The sequence below is a fragment of the Tenrec ecaudatus genome, chromosome 11 (genome assembly GCF_050624435.1).
Source record: "Tenrec ecaudatus isolate mTenEca1 chromosome 11, mTenEca1.hap1, whole genome shotgun sequence".
Taxonomy (NCBI): Eukaryota; Metazoa; Chordata; class Mammalia; order Afrosoricida; family Tenrecidae; genus Tenrec; species Tenrec ecaudatus.
In genome coordinates, this window is record NC_134540.1 from 64,138,158 (window position 1) to 64,158,341 (window position 20,184).

The window sequence follows — 20,184 nt, forward strand, 5'->3', positions numbered from 1 at the left end:
ATCACAGATAAAAGAAGGGCTGGTTGGAGACCCAGAGTCACAGCTGGCTCGTGGGGGCAGTGAGGAGTGCTGGTTCCTTCGAGAGGAGGTACAGAACCTGAGCAGAAAAACAAGGAGGGGCCAGACAAGGGAGGAGGAGGAGGAGGAGAATGCCACAGAGCTCAGTGACCCGGGATGGTGGCTCACACAGCCTGCATAACAGAGTTAGGTGGCTGACTGGGGTGGGGAGATCAGGGTATCTGCAGGAAGGTTTTGCAAAGCTGCCCCTGGCCTCCGAGGGGCCTAACAGCAGAGATAGTGGTATCAAACAAGACAGCAGCGGGAGGAAGCGCTGACCCCAAGCTCTAGCTCAGGGAGGAAACCTCCCCAGGCTCACCCTCCCCTGTGGGTCTCACCACACGCCATAGGGTCCAGCTCCCTGGCAGTGGACGTGCACGACAGCAAATTGAACATGCAGGATGTTTTACAGTAAAAGCAAGCAAACAAAAACACCTCTAAGGCAAATAAAGTAAAACCTAGTGTTTGGGCCGGGTCCAGACTCGGCAGCCCCCATCTCCTCTCCGGCTCCTCAGGAGGATAGAACTTCAAGATCCCCATTTCCAGCCTCTCCGGAAGACGAATGACCTACTGAAGTGTGCATCTTCTGCCCCAACATTCCAAGGGGCTGATCTCCCCAGACCAAGGTTGTACGGTCCCTGTCCCTGTCCCAGCATTCCAGGGAGCAGGTTGGCAAACAACAAAGGCACTCCCCACGGATCGGATCGCATCCTGGCTCAAGGTCCTGCAGCTGCAAGCAAAAAATCTTCCTTCTCGAGCCCCGTATCTCTCCCACCACCTCACCGACCAGCTGCGATTTCCCTGACCCAACCCATTGGGTCTCAGAAGCGCCCAGGAGCTCCGGATGCTCCGGTCCCTCTCTCTGCTCTCCCGTCCCTCCCGGGAGCTCTTTCCCTACCTTAAAAAAGCCGTTCTTAACCTCACGTTCTCGGTCTCAATTCTATCTCCGTTCTGTGTCTCAGTGCTGACCTCTCGCCTACACCTAATTCCTCAATGGAAGGATTCCCTGATAGAAACGAGAGTCATTGGACTGAATAAGGAACACTTAACAGAAGAAAGAGAAAGCCGCTTGGCTTGATAGTGTCTACTCTGGGCACCAGCATAGACGGGTTCCACACCAGTCTGAGAGGGTCTCCCAGACTGAGGCAGCATGCTGGGAAACGAGAGACACAACCAGGATGATGGGAGAATGTGGATCAGAATTCCCAATCGGCCCCCACCCTGGCTGAAGAGAAAGGGTAAAAGTTTGGCGTGTCGAAGAGGCATCACATCCCCACGAGCCAAAGAAATATCTCCCAGCGAACCATACCATCAAGTCCACTCCAACTCACCCTGCAGACGCGAGGGGGCTGGACTGCAGCTCTGTACGGGCCTAGAAAGCGACATCTTTCTCCCCAGAGTGGCTGAGAGTTTCGAACCGCTGACCTTGTGGCGAGCAGGCCAACACGTTATCCAGTGCACCACAACGGCTCACTCTCAAGTGCAAACACAGAGATGGGGAAAACTGGGATGTCTTCAGGTGAGTTGTTTTAGCTGTTGAATACAGGGATAATATCTAATGTGTAAAGCCCCACCTAGCTCACAATCAAGTGTTTGCAAAGAAACAGCCTTTTTCATAAAGCCCTGGCAAGTGGTGTCCGGGGAGGGGAGATGGAAGAGTTACTAAGTATTGAAATCTCTTGTGTACTCAAAAATATAGGAGCAGAGGAACCAGGCCTTCGGTAAATCAATTGGGGGTGGGGGGTGGGGAGAACAAAACACAAACAGCAGAGGGACGGTAACTTGGAGTAACCTGAAGGGGCAGCGGGGCCGGGGCGTGGAGGGGCTAAGGGAGGAGGAGGAACTGCACAGGAGATCCAAAGTAAGTTATGTTTGGGGCACTTGACATCAGAACCCATGCGACATGTCTGAGTGTCCACACCCAGCAATGCGCACTGTAGGTCTGTAAGAGGCATGACTAAAGCCCGTGATTTCTTTTTACTTCTCTCATCCACGCGTCTCTTAAACAGTTCACTTCATAAAAAGGTGGTAAACCAGCCTGTGGGGAGACCATATTCCTGGGCCAGCCCTGCTAAGTGCCCCCAGGCATAGTAGTCTGCAGTACAGATATAGTCCCTCCCCCCAAGTCTCATTTCAAGGGGCAGTTTCCCCTTAGGGAGCCCCAAGTGATGTAGGGGTGTATGTTGGGCTGTTAGCCACAAGGTCAGCGGTTCAAAACCACCAGCCACTTCTGGGGAGAAGGATGGGACTTTCTATTCCTGTAAAGAGTTTCTGTCTCAGGAACTCACAGGGGCAGCTCTGCGCGGTCACTGTGAGTCAGCGTCCACTCACGGCAGTGAGTGTGGAGTTTGGGTTTGGTGTCTCACTAGGTTAAAGCACTGGATTGCTAACTGCACACGGTGGTTCACACCCACCAGCCACTCGGTGGAAGAAAGCTGAGGCAGTCACTGGGCTTTAGAGTCTCTGAAACCCTAAGGAGCCCTTCCACTTTGTCCTGTACTCTACCAGTTGGGTGGTGTGGGGGTGGGGATGGGGCATCTCGCTGTAAAAAATACAGACAAGTAGATCCATCACCAGTCGAATTACCCCCACACCAACGTATTTCTTTTCAAAGCTATATATTTAATTTTTTTTAACAAAACAACCTTATCATCTTCAAAGTACTCTCCATTACACTTAATACATTTGCCAAATCTTCTATTCCATTTTTACAAAAGCTTTCAAACTCATCTGTTTGGATGGCTGACAGTATCTCCCTCGGTTTTTTTGTTTGCCTCATTTTTTTCCCTTCACCTCTTACACATCATCAAATCCCTGTCCTTTCAGCTCCCTCTTGATTTCAAATATATTGTACATATGGGGTTCAAGAAAATCAGATTCTGAAATCAATTTCATCTGTTTTCTTTTTAAAAGTTTTCATTGTGGCTACTAACACAGCCTTACCCGCCCCCCCCACACCACCCCCACCCCCACCCCTTAAAAAAAAAAAAAAAGAAAGAAAAAAACCAAACCCAGTGCTGTCCAGTTGGTTCTGAGAGCGACTCTCTAGGGCAGAGTACAACTGCCCCATCTGTCTTCAGTTCTGTCTTCTTGAAAGCAGACAGCCACATCTTTTGGCAGATCCTTTTGGCCGGCAGCCAAGCACTTGGCTACCACACCACCACGGCCCCATTCAGCCACTCAACTCAACTGCTACCAACTTGACTCTGACTCACAGTGACCCTATAGCACCGAGTAGAACCGCCCCTTTTTCTGAGGGTTTCTGACGCTGTAAATCTTCATGGGAGCAACAAGCCTCACTTTCTCCCGAGGAGTGGCTGGTGGTTTCAAACTGCTGACCTTCTAGTTAGCAGCCCAATTAAAAAAGAGTCCCTGTGGCTCTACACTGGGCTGGCCTGGAGGAAGGCTAAGTGAGCAGCCTACAGCAGCCGAGTCCTGGATGACCGAGAGCTGGCCTGCTGCTGCTGCTAAGCAGAGGCGCGTACTGGGGGCAGCCCTGCGAGGGGAAGCCCCACAGCCCATCCTAAGTGGTCTGCTGCCGGAGTTTAGTTAAGACCGAACAGGATGTCAGTGAAAAGACAGAGAAGTGAGGAGACAAGCAGGATAAAAAGAGAGGAAAGCCAGGGAGAACAAATGCTGTCCAAGTAAGAGAAAACCACCCTGCTTGGAACTCCATACCTGTTGGCCTTGCATTATGGTCTTTAAATACTAGTTATATCGCGGGCACTGCAAATAAACAAAACCAAAAAAGTACAAATTGTTGACGGGAAAATGAAAGCCCCCAAAAAGGGACAACTATTCCACCAAAGTAATTGTTTTCATTTAATTTAGTTCTATCAAATTTTTCCTCTTTGGACAAATTGAATCATGTGGCCTGATAGTTAGCTATAATAATTCCAGATGGTACCAAAAGTGGAGGGGGGGGGGAAGGGTGAGGCATTCACAGATGTGGAATTTGGTGAACCAGTCAGTAACTTGACCTTGGATCTTTCTCCATGTCGCAACTGGAGAGGCAAAATGTCTAGTGTGGCCTCAACAGCCCAAAGGAGAAGAACGAGGCTTTCTTTCCCTCTAGGATTCAGGGAAGTTGTTGCAAGTAGAAATCAAAGTCCACAGGCCTGTCTGCAGCAAAAAGCACCAGGAACAGAGGTCGAGCCAAGCAGGTTAGCAAGAGAAAACCCACTCCCTTAGAGTCTGTTCCTCCAATTCACAGCGACCCGAAAGGGTGGGTAGAACTGCCTCTGTGGGTTTGAGCCTGACCTTTTGGTTAGCAACCCCATGCTTCACCACTATGCTACCAGGGCTCCCTGGCAAGGGAGATGCTCCCCAGTGTCAGCAGCTCTTAGAGAAGATAAAGGCGCTCTACAGCCCAGGTTATCCTGCTGCCTGGTCCAAGGATGGGGAGAATGGAGGCTGAGCGGTGTCCACACTTGCGGCGACTTCACGGGGTACAGTCAAGCAGAGACTGATCTTGACTCCTGGGACCAAAGGCAAAGCTGTTTCCCTTCAGTTTCGAAGGAATCACACTTGTAGTTCCTCACCTAGGAGACCGAGCCACCCATCAGCTAAGAACAAAGGGCGATTAGTCCCCAGCTTCCACAGTGGATCCCAGAGCTGAGCCTCCACACCCCTCGAGGCCCAGTCACCCCCCTCCTAACTACAAGCCCATCAGAACTGCCTCTGTTATACACTACAGCACAAGTACGGCTAGAAGAGTCATAGCCAAATGCTGAGGACTGGCCACATGTCCATCGGTAAATATGTGTCTAGTCACCCAAAGGCCACTACCAGCAGCCAGGAGACAACGCCACAACCACAGGTAGCATCGCGATGAGTCTCGGCAACCTAACTGAGGCCCAGGAAAGAAGGTCCAGGAGGATTCCATTTACAGAAAGGACGGACACAGGAAGGAAGTCGGGTTGGCGATTAAGCTGGAGGAAGTGGTGCTGGCAGGGAACACCAGGAGAGCTCCTGGAGCTGCAGCATCTTCTGCTCCTGGGTCCCCGTGCCGAGGAGATGGCTGGGCTCAGGTGGGAAGACCCACTGAACAGTCCGAGGCTTATGGCATGCCTACTTTGCTGGTCTGTACGCCGCCATGTAGCAATGTTTTTAAAAAAACTTTGTCCAGTGTCAGACAAGCATGGTCATGTCTGTGAACTCCTCTAACCTCACACCTCCATCCTGCTCGCTCACACACCTGGGGGCGGGGGGCGGGGGGGGGGGGAGCCCTCCCTGTGCTTGGGTTAAGCTGGCTCTCCTTGCAGAAACCTCTGGCCACCGATCCATGGGTATGGCTTCCTCCCATACCAGGCTGGTAACTGACTTGCCCTTTGGCTAACTTATTCTGCCCATGTGGGTCGATCCCTGGCTTCTCCTTCCTTGGCGGTTAAGGAGGTCACAGTGTCATTACCGCGGGTCCCAGATATGCCCAGTGTGGCATTTCTGCTGAGGCTTCCCAGTTGGACTGAAAACCCAGGCAATGCCCTCTGGGAGGGCTCTCAATCCTGGGTGGTCTCTGCAGGCAGCAAGGAGTCAAGCGTTCTCAGGAGCACAGGGGAGCAACCCTTCCCCCAGGCACTGCTGCCTCTGAGACACACACCTCAGCCCCTCCCAGCCACAGAAGCCCCCCAGAACATCATGGCCCCTCTCCTCCCTCGTGCCTGCAGCCTCATCACCGCCGAGTAGCCCAGCGAGAAAAACTAGAGAAGCAAATCAAGGGCGAAGGCATTGGTTCTTCACCAGTAACTGTCCGGGATACATGCTTAAAATGCACCGCTGTTCTATTCTGATGGAAAAACAAGAACAACTCACTGCCATCCAGCGAATTCTGACTCTCAGCCATCCTACAGGATGGAGCACACCTGCCCCTGGGGGGTTTCGAGACGGCAGCTCTTCACAGGAGTAGAACGCCTCATTTTTCTCCCTCGGAGTGGCTGGTGGTTTTGAACCACTGACCTTACGGTACCAGGTGACAAGTGGGTGGTTTGTGCCACATTTACAAGAACCTTGCATAAGGTGCAGGCTGACAACAAAAGCACCATTGCAGGCCTTCACACCCTTCGATGGACCCCCAGCCCCTGAACCAGAACTCCGTTCGCACCTTCCATTCCATCTCCCCTCCCACGACCCCCGCCCCCCTGTTTCTTTTCTTGCCTAGAGAAGAAACAGCTACAGATCATAACCAAGAATACTCAAGTTTGCTTTGAACTTTCAGAAACTGCAGCACCCCGTCTATACACGATACACAACCATATAGCCCTCCTGACATTCTGGTGACAGGACAGTTCAAATTCATTTGTCCACACGGACATCTGGAACTCAGGTATCTCTGACCTTGCTGCCAGAAATAACGGAAAACCTTCCTTTAGCCGTCAAGCTTTCAGGATTACAACGTCCTGGTTGTAGTTGAACCTGGGTCCCTTCATTGAATAAAAATGATTTCTCGCCCTCGGTTTCAGGGCACAGATTATGGCTGTACACGAGCATCAGCATGCCTAAAGGTCAGCAGAGGGTAGCTGGGGCTCCTTCCTCTTTGTGGTCCCTACACCTGGCCACACAAGGAGCAGGCAACCCACCTGCGCCGGATAAAGCATGGCTGGGTAAACCCATTTTCTCTTTTAAGCCAACGATACCTCTTTAAGCAAAGACCATGCATACGCAGGCCCTTCTTCGTTTGAAGAAAAAACAAACCACAACAGAAAACCACTTTGTGGTCAAGGCCACGGAACCGAGGGTCTGGAAGCAGGGTCAAGCCTGGAGTACAAACCAAAGCTTCCGAGATCCAAGGGTGAAGAGCATAGGCCAGCTGGCCCCGCTGGTGCAGGATAAAGGCAGCGACCGCCCTCTCCCTCCTCGCGGGGCTCCGGGGGGGGGGGGAGGAAGGGGGGGTGGGGGGCGATGCCTGACCCCTTGCATTACTTACACATTAAAGGCGCACAATGAATGCATTCCTTGTCCAGCCACTGATCACAGTTCAGGGGGAAAAAAGATAATAAAAGGACGTGTCTCCTCCGCAGAGCTGACCGCACAGAGTGGGCGGCGAAGGTCACTGGCAGGTTTCTACCGGCAGACCCCGCCACACCTCACGCCTCAAAGGACGCGCAAAGGTGGATGCGGTCGGAGGTCTTGGGAGCCAAGACTACTCCGCAGGAGGCTCCCCTGGGCCCCGGCGGGGGGGCGAGCGAACTCGGTCGTGGCCGCTCAGAAGCTCCAGCAATGAATTACACCCCGAGCCGCAGCGGCAAACACAAAAGGGGCCACTGCGGCAGGAGAGTCCCCCGGCCTCCCGCCGCCCGCAGCGCCGCGATGCTCCCACACCTGCGCGCGCCGGCGACCGCCGGGCTCTCAGCCTCGGCCGGCCCCGCGCCCAGCGCGTCCGGGGGCGCCTCCCCCCGGGAACTGCAGGCGCCGGCTGGGTGGAGCCGCGGGGCCGGCGGGCGGGGGCTCGCGCGGGGCTGCAGCCGCCCCCTTCGGGTCCTCCGCGCGCGAGGCGGCGGGCTGCGCCACTTACCTCGGCCGGCAGGTGCCGCCGCTGCCACCGCGTCCGATCGCGGCTGCAGGGGACGCCGCTCCGCGCCGCCCGCTGGCCTCGTCCGCATACCAGGGAGGGGGCCCCGGCGGCCCACCAGCCCCGCGCCCCGCGCCCCCTGCCGCCCCGCGCGCCGCGCTCCAGCCCATCCAGGCCGGGCCGGGGCGCCCCTGCAAGGCTGCGGGGGCCGGGCCTGGGGCGGGCCGCGAGTCACGGGGCCGCGAGGACCAATCGGAGCTCAGCCCCGCGCCGGGCCGGCCCCCAGGACCCCCGCCCTGCCGGTTGGCCGGCGGGAGCTGTAGGATCGGAGCCCCGTGGGCAGGGTGGGCCGCTTGGGGCGGGATCCCAGGCACCCGGGGTTCTTGCGAGCTCCCCGCGGGCACCCGGCGAAAGGAACGGAAGGTTTTGGCGGCGCGCAAGAATGGTGATGCGGAGCGGGTGGACAGAGGGGCTTTCCGTGGTCACGTGCTTCCTTCCCCAGCACAGCCCCCACGCCCAGCCCAGCCTGACTCTGGCCCGAAGTCCCCCGGGGCCTTCGAGACTTTCGCGACGCCAGTGCCGCGGGGGTGTCTGCAGAGCATCTGAACATCACATGGTTTCACGTGTTGGAAAAGGAAGAGAGCGCGCGCTAATTATCCGGGATGGAACAACTCAGGCCCAGAAAACTGAAGTGAGTTGCCCGGGTCGTTGGGGCTTTTAGTGGCAGGGCCAGAATCAGAACCTGGGCTCGGAGTACCCACTTCCAAACCTCCGAAGCCCCTCTCGATTCAGGGGAGATAAGCCATTTAAAAAAGCATAAATATAACTGCAATCTAAAATTAACTCTATTCAGGGGTGGGGGAGCTTAAATCACCGACACATGCCCAACACAGTTGAACCAGCAACTTTCTGTGCCTTGGGACTGACTTGCTGGCGCCTCAGCGGAGCCAACCAAGTGGGTGTGCTTTCAGAATTGCCTTTCAGGTTGACAGTGTCTCTTGACTTTGTGCCTGGAACCCAGGTACAACCGGGAAAGGATGATCCTAGGCGCTGAGACAAATGCCCGAGAGCCTGTCACCCTGCCACAGCTTTCACATGACAGCTGTTTGGGAGCTGTCTCATTTTTCCCCGCCCCCATCCCCCCTCCCCCGCGCACTCCCCCGCCGCCAGGGAGGGCACAGAATCCAAAAGCAATCTCACTGCCATCATCAAGTCCATGTGGACTCAGAGCGCCCCTTGTACTACAGGGGAGAACTGCCCTCATGAGCTTCTGAGACTGCAGAACCCGTCAAGGGAGTAGGAGCCCCTCCTCTCTCCCAGAGAATGCAAGGCTTTAGGGAGCAAATCTATATAGAATATACCTATAATCTAGCAAACAAAAGTCAGAAGCGGAAGCTGGCTGGGGGTGGGGGGGTAGGTGCGGCAGGAAGAGGGTAGAAGGAATTTTACCGCACAAAATAAAGCAGACTACACCACAGCGTTTTTAGAACACTAGAGGGAAAACTGTCAGTAGGAGATCTGAATCCAGTGGGCCCGCCAAGGTGGGACAGGCACGGCAGCTGCTGGGTCAGTGACAGCTGCGAGAAAAATGCTGAGCCAGGCGCCTCCTAAGCCCCTCTTGGAGCCTGCCCCAGCCCTGCCTGAGCCACCAGACCATCTTTATCTCTCCGCTCCAGGCCGTGTTCCCTCTCTTTCTCATTGCACCCGGAAGCCACCTTACCATCATCTGGCTTGCTGTTCTGTCTGCTCTCCTCTTCCAGAGAACCAAGTCCTTCTAGCGCTGCGGCAGAGCCTGACTGGGAAGAGGGGGTGTACAGAAAGGCTGGGACAGAAAGGGAACTTGAAGCTGCCTTCTGTCCTGGTCTAAAGCTGCGAAGGCCGCCGTGTGCTCACTCCCTGACTGATTGCACACCATTAACATCCTCTTACCTATGGTAGGAAAGAGGTGAACCCACTTGAAGGGTAAGAACCCTTTCCACCAGCCACACACTCTCCCCTTAGCTCTAGGTCTGGATTAAGACAGCAAACCTTGTCTAAAATTAGGCTGGAACCAACCAGGCCAGGAACTGGTCTAAGAGAAGCTTCTGGATTCTGGCTAGCAAAAGGATAGGACAGATTGTAAATCTGATTTTGTGATTCTTTGCCACGTTCTTAACTCACTACCTGCGTCCTTCTGATGTCTGGCCCTGTGGTTGCTCTCAGCACTCATTCCACCTTCCTGTGTGGAGCGTCCACATGTGGTCTGGGTTATTTTGCCACACTCTCGGCTCTGTGGGTGGACACTGATTGGTGTAAGCCGGTGGTTCTCAACCTATTGCCTATGAACTCCTGGGGGTTCCTGAGAACCTTTCAGGCAGCCTGTGGAGTCAAAACAATTTCAGAATAGTCTGAGGCCCTATTTCCCCTGCCCCAGATGGTGCAAAGCCATAGACAGCCCTGCCGGGACCTTCACGAAGCAAGTCAGCGGCCCCACACAGTAGTTGTTTTCGTCACCACCACCACATAGGGTTAAAATGGAATCAGAATAAATCCTGTTTCACTTACGAATGTTCTTCTGCAGTAAAAATTAGTAACTTTTTTAAAACCTCAGCCCTGAGTAATTTTCACCGTTTTATGTGATCACGTGGAGCATACACAAAAAGCACTTGCTCCAGACTGCAGTGGGATGGCTGTCTCAAGAAGCAGCCTTGGACTTGTAAGCTGAACTAGCCACTTTTTATTCTCGTAGAATACCACGGCGACGTGAAAACGAGAGCTGACAATGCGGTGTAATCAGATTGGAGCATTTGGCAGGCTTTTTCTTAAAAATGAAAGAAGTGAAATGGACACCTTTCAATAGTTAGGTTAATTGTGCCAACCTGGACAATAAGAACATGTGGGATTAATAAAGTCGCAGTTTGATTGGAGGACAAAGAGATAAATGGCTCAGCCAGCCCCGCCTCTCTCTTCCTCTCTGGTGATCAGACCAGCGTGTAGCTGCCTTAGCTGGTTTTCTGCCTCAGCTGAGGTTCCTTCAAAACCTGCTTCATCATGCTACTGATGTATACATCACTTGAAATTGAGGCTGTCGGACCCTGTCATTCTTGTTTTGCTTGAGTTCTGGGACTGCTTTGATAATCTCCTGAGCTGCTGACTATTGGTGACACACCCTGCTGTTTGCTGCCTGTGGCTGGACTGCCCACATTGCCCCCAGGGTAGTCTCAGCTGTCTGCTTCCTTGACCTAGGACCCAGCAGGCCTTCTGAGTTGAAGGACTTCAGTATATTAACTGTTCCATGGAAGTGAGTTGAGCTGAGCCCTCTGTGTGTGGACTAATTAGTTGTTCTAGTCCTTCATGCTCTATCTGTACACATATATATAAATATATAATTTATTTATATTTATATATAAAATCATAAGTGCCTTGGTTTTGTTTTTCTAGATAACCCTGCCTAACACACACCTCAAAGAAAACAACCGTGAGTTTTTGCTGCTAATGAGCTGGGGGTTGGGGATCGGAATCAATTTTAGCTTTCAAGATAAATTTAGAATTTTGGAAAACTTGCATCTGCCACTGTGAGTTTGGCAGCTACCCACTTAAAGACTTTCCTTGTGGAATCTACAATGATATTAATATTATTTGGGGGGATAGTATATAATGAAATATGTCCGCTTTTGGAAGATCTCCCTTTAGCTAAGTGAACCAATGTTTTTCAAAAGATTAGTGCAAAGATGTTACAGAACAATGCATGCCCAAAGGTTCTGTTAAAAGTGCAACAGGGACAATGGTGTTTATTTATGTTAAGGTGATAAAATGTTAATAGGTACACTTGAGATTCCACAAAAGAACAGGAGAAGAGCTAACTAAGGAACTAACAAGGAAACCCTAAGGCTATTAAAATACTCCTCCCTTTTCCAATCCTGCACCATTGTGAAGGCAGGTTTTCTTCATATAGGTCAATCAAAACTATAATAGATTGAATGCAGAAGCATCTACAAGAATCCAGCTACCTTCTATAAAACTAGACATTAAATAGACTTGCAAAATATAAAGCAGTGTCATTCTTTACACTATTTTGTGTGTTGGAAAATAGTTATTTCTCATCATTATGCTAATATGTAATGGGTTTGCTATTTTCAGTTTGTGAATACTTCAAAATTCTTGTTCTGCTTTCTAATTGGGTGAATATTTATAGATAAAACCTACATTAAAATTACTGAGTTATTTTAAAGAGCATAAAGGGAGCCTAAGGCCAAAGAGTTTGAGGTCAGCTAGTCTCAGCTACCAAGAGTAGTCTAACCATCCTTGCTACATAACGTGCTCATGGGTGGCCATCAGAACCAGCTTGATTCAACCAGGAATTTATTAAGCGATAGGGAAAAGATGCCTTCATTTCTTACCAGGTAGCAGCCAAGCATGGAGCCCTGGCATCACCATTGGATAAGCTGTTCATCTGGTGAACTCTAAGGTTGGTGGTTCAAACCCCTAAGTCCATCCACAGAAGCAAAGGGAGGCTATTTGCTCCCATAAAGCTTTGATGCCTTGGAAACCCTACACAGGGTCACTATGGATCGGAATAGATTCAAAGGCAATGGGTTTCGGTTTTTTGGTGGGGAGCCAAGCAGTAGGCAGCCTTCAGAAGCTAACTAAAAGGGGGCCATTTTGAACAATTTTGGGACAAGAAGAAGAATTTACCATAGAAAAAGGGTAGATGCTGTGCCACCAGAGGAGCGGGCTTAGAAAGAACCCGTTTCCTTAACAGTGTGGTTCATATCAGATCAAAACAGTTACAGAAGCAGGTAGCCTCGTCTTTCTCCGGTGGATGGATTGGTAGGTTTGACCTACCAGCCTTGCCGTTGCGTTAGGTAGCCGGGCAACAGCTGGCCCCACAGCACTACCACGACTCCATGTTGGCTGCCGCCTGGCAGGAAATGGGCGCGTCTTTTCCCCATCCTGGGAACTGGGTAGAACGGTCAACGGGGCTACAGAACTGGTTTGATTCATTTCAATCAGATGAGTCAATGGATTCTCTTGTGAGTTAAACTAGCTGGAATCAGATTCTCTGCCGCAGGCAATGTTAGGCACCTTAAACAGTTCACCGTGCCTGTTTGTGTACATTTTTACTGAAACAGGTTGCTTGAGGCCTCAGGATCAGACTCTTTTTAAGAATTTTATTGGCCCTTCAACCTCATATTACACAATGGCATAGTTCAATCACACCAGGAAGAGTTCTGCACTCATCACAATCAATTTTAGAACATTTTCTCCACACCCCCGTGCCCCAAGGGTTCAGTTGCTGTGGAACATAGCCCGAGATAAGCCATTTTGTATCCAGAGAAGCAGGAGCAGGCATAATCTAGTTTTCAAAAAAAACTCGGGGGTTGGGATATGGGAATATGACAGTTGTTCAACCCTGATAAGGTTCTGAAAAAATAAAGAGGAAGGGTTAAAGAATAAGGCGATCACAAACAGACCCTCACAGACGAAGGGTTCAAGAATAAGCCGACCACAAACAGACCATTGCAGATGAAAGGCTCAAAGCTAACCGCAAAAATTTGCTTCTGTCTCGGCTTTCTTGCACAGCTAAAGATCGCTTCCTTGTATAAAGGTATAAAAGAGTATTGCTCATACGGTTCGGGGCCGCTCTCAGGCCAAGAGAGTTGGTCCCTGCGCAGGCGTGCAGTAAACTTCTACTGCACTGACTTTTAGTTGAGTCGTTCCTGTCTTGCCAACGTACAACATTGCCTTTAAAATGAGATGTGTCATCACCATCAGTTCTAGAGCTCCCACATAACCTTGTTTGCTCCCCCAACTCCTCACTCTCCCTGTCTCCCACCCTAACCCCACCTTCCCTATAAACCCTCCCGTCGATTCTTATCTCTATGTCTCTACTACGTCCGTGTGTCATCAACTGGAAAACCCAACAGAAACAATAAAAGACAAAACAAAAGTGGTAGAATAAGAATAAAATTACAGAGATTAAAAATATAAATAATGAATAAGGAAAGACTGTGATGAATATTTTAAAGGCCAGGGAGGAAATTTTTGTCATGGAACAGGCAAGAAATACTTGCACTTAGACCCCCAGAGCAATTTTGGACTGGGTAAAGTGGGAGGTCAACTGACCGAGTCTCCAGTTCGAGGCCCACCCACTTTCTCCGGCTCACTCATCCAGCATTCATTATTGCTGCGTAGGCTAACCTCTGGCAGAGTGAGAACAAAAATCACACAGACAAGACGGGTCAAAAGGGCCAACATTTTGCCCCCCAAACAATAAGGAATGTGGACGTGTTCTGTGTAGCAAGATTGTAGAGAATTTTGATTTTCCTTTGCTTTTGTGTATTTCAGGAGCCCAGGTGGCTTAGGGTTACACACTGGGCTGCTAACCTCATGGGCAGAGGTTCAAAGCCACCCACAGCTCCTAGGGGGAAAGGTGAGACTGTCTGCTTCCAAAAAGATTTATAGTCTCAGGAACTGCCCCTTGCTCTATCTTATAGGGTCACTATGAGTGATACTCGACTTGGTAGCAGTAGGGGTTTGTAGATTTCTCAAATTAGACAATATGAGCATATAATGCTTGCATGTTGAAGAACAAACAAAAACCATTTTTTCAATCACTGGGTAAAGGTACAATCTTAGAGAGCAGGTTGGAAATGAGCACCTGCTGAGTGAGCCCGGGCTCATAGGCTGAAGTGGTGGCTGTTAACAGTTCTGAGTCACAGCTGTGAGCGATGCAGATGAGAGCCGAAGCAAATCTTTCATTCATTTACCGTTTTGCCAAGAATCAACCTCAAAGATTCAAGAGGAAAAACAAAAACCCCCAGTGGGTTAAAGAATCATTTCACCCTGTGCTGGATATTTGCAGAAAAAGAAAGAAAAAAGTCAATGGGAAGGTTATGTCATCACCAGGAAAGGCTGAGGAGATAAGATTGAGTGAAGGAAGGAACCAAAAAGGACAAAGGTCACAGACTGTGTGCGAGCCACCAGGGTGCGGACAAAACCGAGGAGAGAGCTTGGAAAAATAAGACTGCTCTGGTGTTAGGGAGTGTGAGTGGTCTTTTCTCCTTCCTTAAAATAGCCTTTAAGGGGCCAGACTGTCTTCTGCAATAAATAAAAACAAGAGGGCTTCAAATGATGGAGGGCTCAAAGGACTCTCCATATGGACTCTTTTAAAAAAATCATTTTATTGAGGGCTCATACAATTCTTAATCACAATCCATACATACATCCGCTGTGTCGAGAACATATGGACGTTTGTTGCCATCATCATTCTCAAAACATTTGCCTTCTACTTGAGCCCTTAATATCTGCTGCTCAGTTTCCCCCTCCCTCTCCACTCTCTCCTACCTCATGAACCCTTCATAATTCATAAATTATTATTTTGTCATATGATATACTGTCTGACGTCTCCCCTCACCCTCTTCTCTGCTGTCCCTCCCCCAGGGAGGAGGCTATATGTAGATTCTTGGAATCAGTTCCCCCTTTCTACCCCACATTCCCTCCACCCTCCAGGCATCGTCACTCTAATCACTGGTCCTGGAGGAGTCATCTCTCTTGGATTCCCTGTGTTTCCACTTGCTATCTGTACCTATGTACCTCCTCTGATCTAGCCAGATTTGTAAGGTAGAATTGGGATCATGATAGTGGGGGTGGGGGGAAGTATTTAAGAACTAGAGGAAAGTTATATGTTTCATCGTTGCTACCCTGTACCCTGCCTGGTTCATCTCCTCCTCACAAGCCTTCAGTAAGGGGTGTCCGGTTGGCTACCATTGGGCTTTGAGTCTCCGCTCTGCACTCACCCACCTTTTCAATGATATGATTTTTTTGTTCCTTGATGCTTGATACCTGATCCCTTTGACAGCTTGTGGTCACACAGGCTGGTGTGCTTCTTCCATGCGGGCTTTGTTGCTTCTGACCTAGATGGCCACTTGTTTATCTTTGAGCCTTTAAGACCTCAGATGCTGTATCTTTTGATAGCTGGGCACCATCAGCTTTCTTCACATTTGCTTATGCACACTTTTGCCTTCATTGATCGTATCAGGGAGGTGAGCACCCACTGATATGGTTTTTAACTCTTTGATGTCTGATAACTGGTCCCTTCTGCACCTTGTGGTCAGACAGGCTGGTTTGCTTCTTCCATGTGGACGGATGCTTCTCAGGTAGATGGCCTCTTGTTTATCTTCAAGCCTTTAAGACCCCAGATGCTATATCTTTTGATAGCCATACACTGTCAGCTTTCTTTGCTTACGCACACATTTTTCTTCAGCAATCATGTTGGGAAGGTGTGCATCCTGGAATGCCAATTTATGGGCCCAGCACGCTTCCGCTGCGCGACTCTGCTATCTGAATGCCAATTTAATAGAACAAAGTGTTCTTGCATTGAGTAAGTGCTTGAGTGGAGGCCCAATGTCCATCTGCTGCCTTAGACTAAACCTATAAATATATGCACATAGATCTGCTTCCCTACACTCATATAAATATATTTACATATGTACATTCCAGTCTTTGGACCTCTATAAATACCCTTTGTCACCTAGTTCTTTCCTCTATTTCTTTTTACTTTCCTCTTGTCCCACTATCATGCTCAGCCTTCATTTGGGTTTCAGTAATTTCTCTCGGTTACCTTGCCCTTGATGAATCCATACCAGACCACTCACACCCTCCTTGCTACTGATTTTGGATCACTTATTGCTCCCCTGTCCCTGGGTTGGTCAGCACTACCTCCTTGCCTCCTCTTCCCCCTCTCCCATGTCCCCCCAGAACCATTGGTCCCGTTGTTTTCTCCTCCAGATGATGCATCCAGTCTATCTTATTTAGATAGATCTGTAGAGATAATAATATGCACCAAAAATCAAGTCATAGCAAGAAAGGCGATAAGTGAGAACACAACTATGACAACAAAAGTAACCAATTACCCATAGAAGAAAAAATTAATTAAAAGAAAAAATTTAAAAGAAAGAAAAACCTGTAAATAGACAAAGGTCGGATTTTTTACCTCTAGACCCTGTGACACTGAGGCAAACCACTAAAAGCATGCAACACAGCAACCGTGGGAGCAGAGCAGGAAGCCCCTGAGAGAGTACTAAAGACAGACTCTGGGGCCAGAGCATGGTACCCCACTGGACCTGACTAAAGGACACGTCTAGAGACTGTTTCTTAATCCCTGCCAAATGGCTCTCAATCAAACACTAGGACAGAAGGGGTGTGTCTCCCACCACCCCGTCCTGTCCCAGGGCCTGGCATCTGAAGCTGGGAGGGCTGACTTGGGTGGGCTGCTTTGTAGATAGCCCAAAAGGAAAAGGGGAGGCTGGGGATGTGGGAGGCTGCAGGGGTCAGTGCTCCCTCACCTCCTCAGCCCACCTTGTGGGATTTTTCGGATTTAGGCTTGGCTTCCTGAGGCTCTGTATTCACTTTCTTCTCCTCCCCACTCCCACCATATCCTCCGGAAACCGTCTTGGGCTCCTGCCCCGAGGGGCTGGCACACAACTGCCAGCCACCAGAGCACAACCTCTGTCTACTGCTCTGAAGCACAAAGGAAATCGGTCCCTGGAGGTTTTTCTAGGAATGTTTCCTGTGAGCACTCACAAGAGAAGCAGAAATAAAACAAACAAAGGGAGAAAGATGTTACAAAACATCACGGGACTCTGTTGGCTAAGGGCAAACCCTGCGGAGAAAAATGTTCTGCGCAGACCAGGTTTCAGGCACACCTTCAAGCCCTCATTCTGGCCATCCTTCACCCATATCTTAATTGCCCAGACATCTCTCTGGAACCTATTACATGACAAGCATTATGCTATTGGCTTTACAAGAATTAGCTTACCACTTTACAAGTTCAATGCTATTCTGATTCAAATACTGACAACCTTCTTCAAAGAATTGCAAGAACTGATCACTATGGAGAGAGAAGAAGCCCAGAATTAGCAGAGAACCCTTCAAGAAGAAGGACACAGTTGGAGGACTCGCCTTGCCTGATTTTAATGCCTATTACACAGCTACAGTGGTCAAAACAGCGTGGTACTGGCACAATGACAAATATTCAGACCACTGGAAAAGAATAGAAAACTCAGGGGAAAAAAACCATCAGTATATAGACAACTAATCTTTGACAAGGGTCCCTGGGGTCTTCAAGGCTTGAAGGTAAAGAAGCAGCCATCTAGCCCAGAAACAACAAAGTCCATATGGAAGAAGTACACCAGCCTGTGTGATCACGAGTGGTCGAGTGGACCAGGTATCAAGCACCAAAGAACAAAGAATTATATCATCTTGAATGAGGGGCAGTGTGGGGTGGGAACACAATGCCCATCTGTAGATAACTGGACATCCCTTGCAGAGGGGTAGTGGGGAGGAGATGAGTCACTTAGGGTGCAGTGTAGCATCAATGAAACACAAATTTCCTGTAGTTCTTAAATGGTTCCTCCCCCACCCCACACTATCATGATCACAATTCTACCTTACAAACTTGGTTAGACCAGAGGATGTACACTGGTGCAGATAGGAACTGGAAACACAGGGAATCCAGGACAGATGAGCCCCTCAGGACCAGTAGTGAGAGTGGTGATACTGGGCGGATGGAGGGAAAGTGGGGTAGAAAGGGGGAACTGATTATAAGGATCTACATATAACCTCCTCCTTGGGGATGGACGACAGAAAAGTGGGTGAAGGGAGACATCGGGCAGTGTAAGATATGATAAAATAATTTATAAATTATCAAGGGTTCATGAGGGAGCGGGGAGGGAGGGGAAAAATGAAAAATGAGGAGCTGATTCTAAGAGCCCAAGCGGAAAGCAAATGTTTGGAGAATGATGAGGGCAATGAATGTACAAATGCGCTTGACACAATTGACGTATGTATGTATTGTGATAAGAGTTGTATGAGCCCCCAATAAAGTGATTTTAAAAAGAGAATTAGCTTACCTTTGCAATACCCTTTTAAAGTAGGGACATACTATACCCCTATCTTATAGAAGGAAGCTGAGACTTGAGAAATTTAGAGATGTTTTGAACACTGCCCAAAATCAAATGGCTGTAGGGAAATCCGGTCTTGAGCACAAGCAGCCCAGTCCCAGAGGCATGGTCCTGGTCCTCAGGGATCTCAGCTCTCCCTGGAAAGCTAGCCACACCAACAAGCAGACACACCCCTGCCACAATAGGACCCAAGGAAGCGGTGACTAGATTTGTCTCAGAGCTTAAAGGACACTTAGGGAAGGAGTGAAACTTGGAGTTGACATTGAAGGATAAAGTAGATATACCCAGTAGCAGCGGTGTGGTTTTCCATTACTGCATAGTACATCACAACTAACTGAGAAGCTGAGACGAAATTATTGTCTCACAGTTTCTATAGACCAGAAGTCTGAGCACAGTGTAACTAGAGTCTCAGCTCGTGTATTAGTCCAGGTAGACTAGAGAAACAAGTCCAAGGAGACTCATGTGTGTAAGAGAGAACTTTACATCATAGAGCAATGTACATTGAGAAAACATCCCAGCCCGGATCAAGTCCATAAGTCCGATATTAGCCCGTATGTCCGATACTAGTCTATAATTTCCTCTTCAGATTTCAAACACATGCAATGACGCTGAATTCAGGAAGATCACAGGCCGGTGGGTGGAAAGTCTTGTGGGTGCAGTGGTGGTGGAGTCAGCTATTTATCTCCATAGCAGCTCCAAATGAAGTCATCAAACTGAACCTGATTGACAGGCTAGACTCCACCCCTTCACAAGTTGACAGGAGATGATCTAACTGCCACAGCTCAGGTGAGAAGTATCTGGTCTCTCCCCTAAGATACCTCCGTGATGCGATGCTGTTCAAATTCCATTCATTTGAAATGAGAGTGTCAGAGGTACTGCTCTCATCTGGATACTAACAGAATTTGTTGGTTCACTGGTTGATGGAATAATTTAGATCAGTGGTTCTCAACCTGTGGGTTACAACCCCTCTGGGGGTTGAACAACCCTTTCACAGGGGTCTCCTAAGACCATCAGAAAACACATATTACCAATGGTCTTAAGAACTGAGAAACCGCTCCTCTATCGTCTCCAGGTGGGTCCGCCCATATGTAAATAAGCCCTCATAAGAGTGCCCGGCGTGAAGACTGTTACCCATGCTGCACCACGCTTCAAGACAAGTTTCATGTGTCATCAGAAAGAAATACTTCACGACATATAATTACATATTGTTTTGTGATTAATCACTATGCTTTCATTATGTTCAATTTGTAACAATGAAAATACATCCTGCATACCAGATATTTACATAACAATTAATAACAGTAGCAAAATTAGTTATGAAGTAGCAACAAAAATCATTTTATGCCCTCCCCGAAAAGAATTTGTTTCAAAGGACGACATTGATTCTGCAGCTCCGGGAGAGGGACATATCTGATCAGAGCACACGGGAGCAGATGAAGGGGCAGGAGGAGAGAGTGGAACACAGCCTGGCCTACCAGGCCGTGAGGATGATGTTCCTGAGTAGAGCAGCCAGTCCACAGAGAGAACAACATGGCTGGCCCTACTATGAGACATGATTCCCCTCTGTGACTAAGGGGGATACAGGGGACAGCACCGGAGACACAGTGTGGGAATTGCACCTGACCTGATCCCACCACACCGAGGCAAATCACTGGGGAAGTGCAGTGGAACAGCAAG

The 20,184-nt window shown here is 49.5% G+C and overlaps 1 protein-coding gene and 1 long non-coding RNA gene across 4 annotated transcripts in view; one reads left to right on the top strand and one right to left on the bottom strand.

Annotated features, from left to right (window-relative positions):
* Positions 1-9,419, bottom strand: part of ST3GAL5 (ST3 beta-galactoside alpha-2,3-sialyltransferase 5) — a 47,044-nt gene extending 37,625 nt beyond the window's left edge. Inside the window, exon 1 of one of the 3 annotated variants that reach the window (XM_075563095.1) lies at positions 9,285-9,419. Coding sequence is in view for 2 of the 3 variants with exons in the window: in XM_075563093.1 (XP_075419208.1) it covers positions 7,568-7,655 (88 nt within the window). In the remaining variant the exon portion in view is untranslated. Of the gene's footprint in view, positions 1-6,979; positions 7,365-7,567; positions 7,725-9,284 lie in introns of those variants that run through there. The other 2 variants (XM_075563093.1, XM_075563094.1) reach the window with 2 other exon arrangements.
* The window catches only part of LOC142461308 (uncharacterized), a 29,276-nt gene continuing 16,938 nt past the window's right edge, over positions 7,847-20,184 (top strand). Inside the window, exon 1 of the long non-coding RNA XR_012786884.1 lies at positions 7,847-8,255. This is a non-coding gene — a long non-coding RNA (uncharacterized LOC142461308). The remainder of the gene's footprint in view (positions 8,256-20,184) is intronic.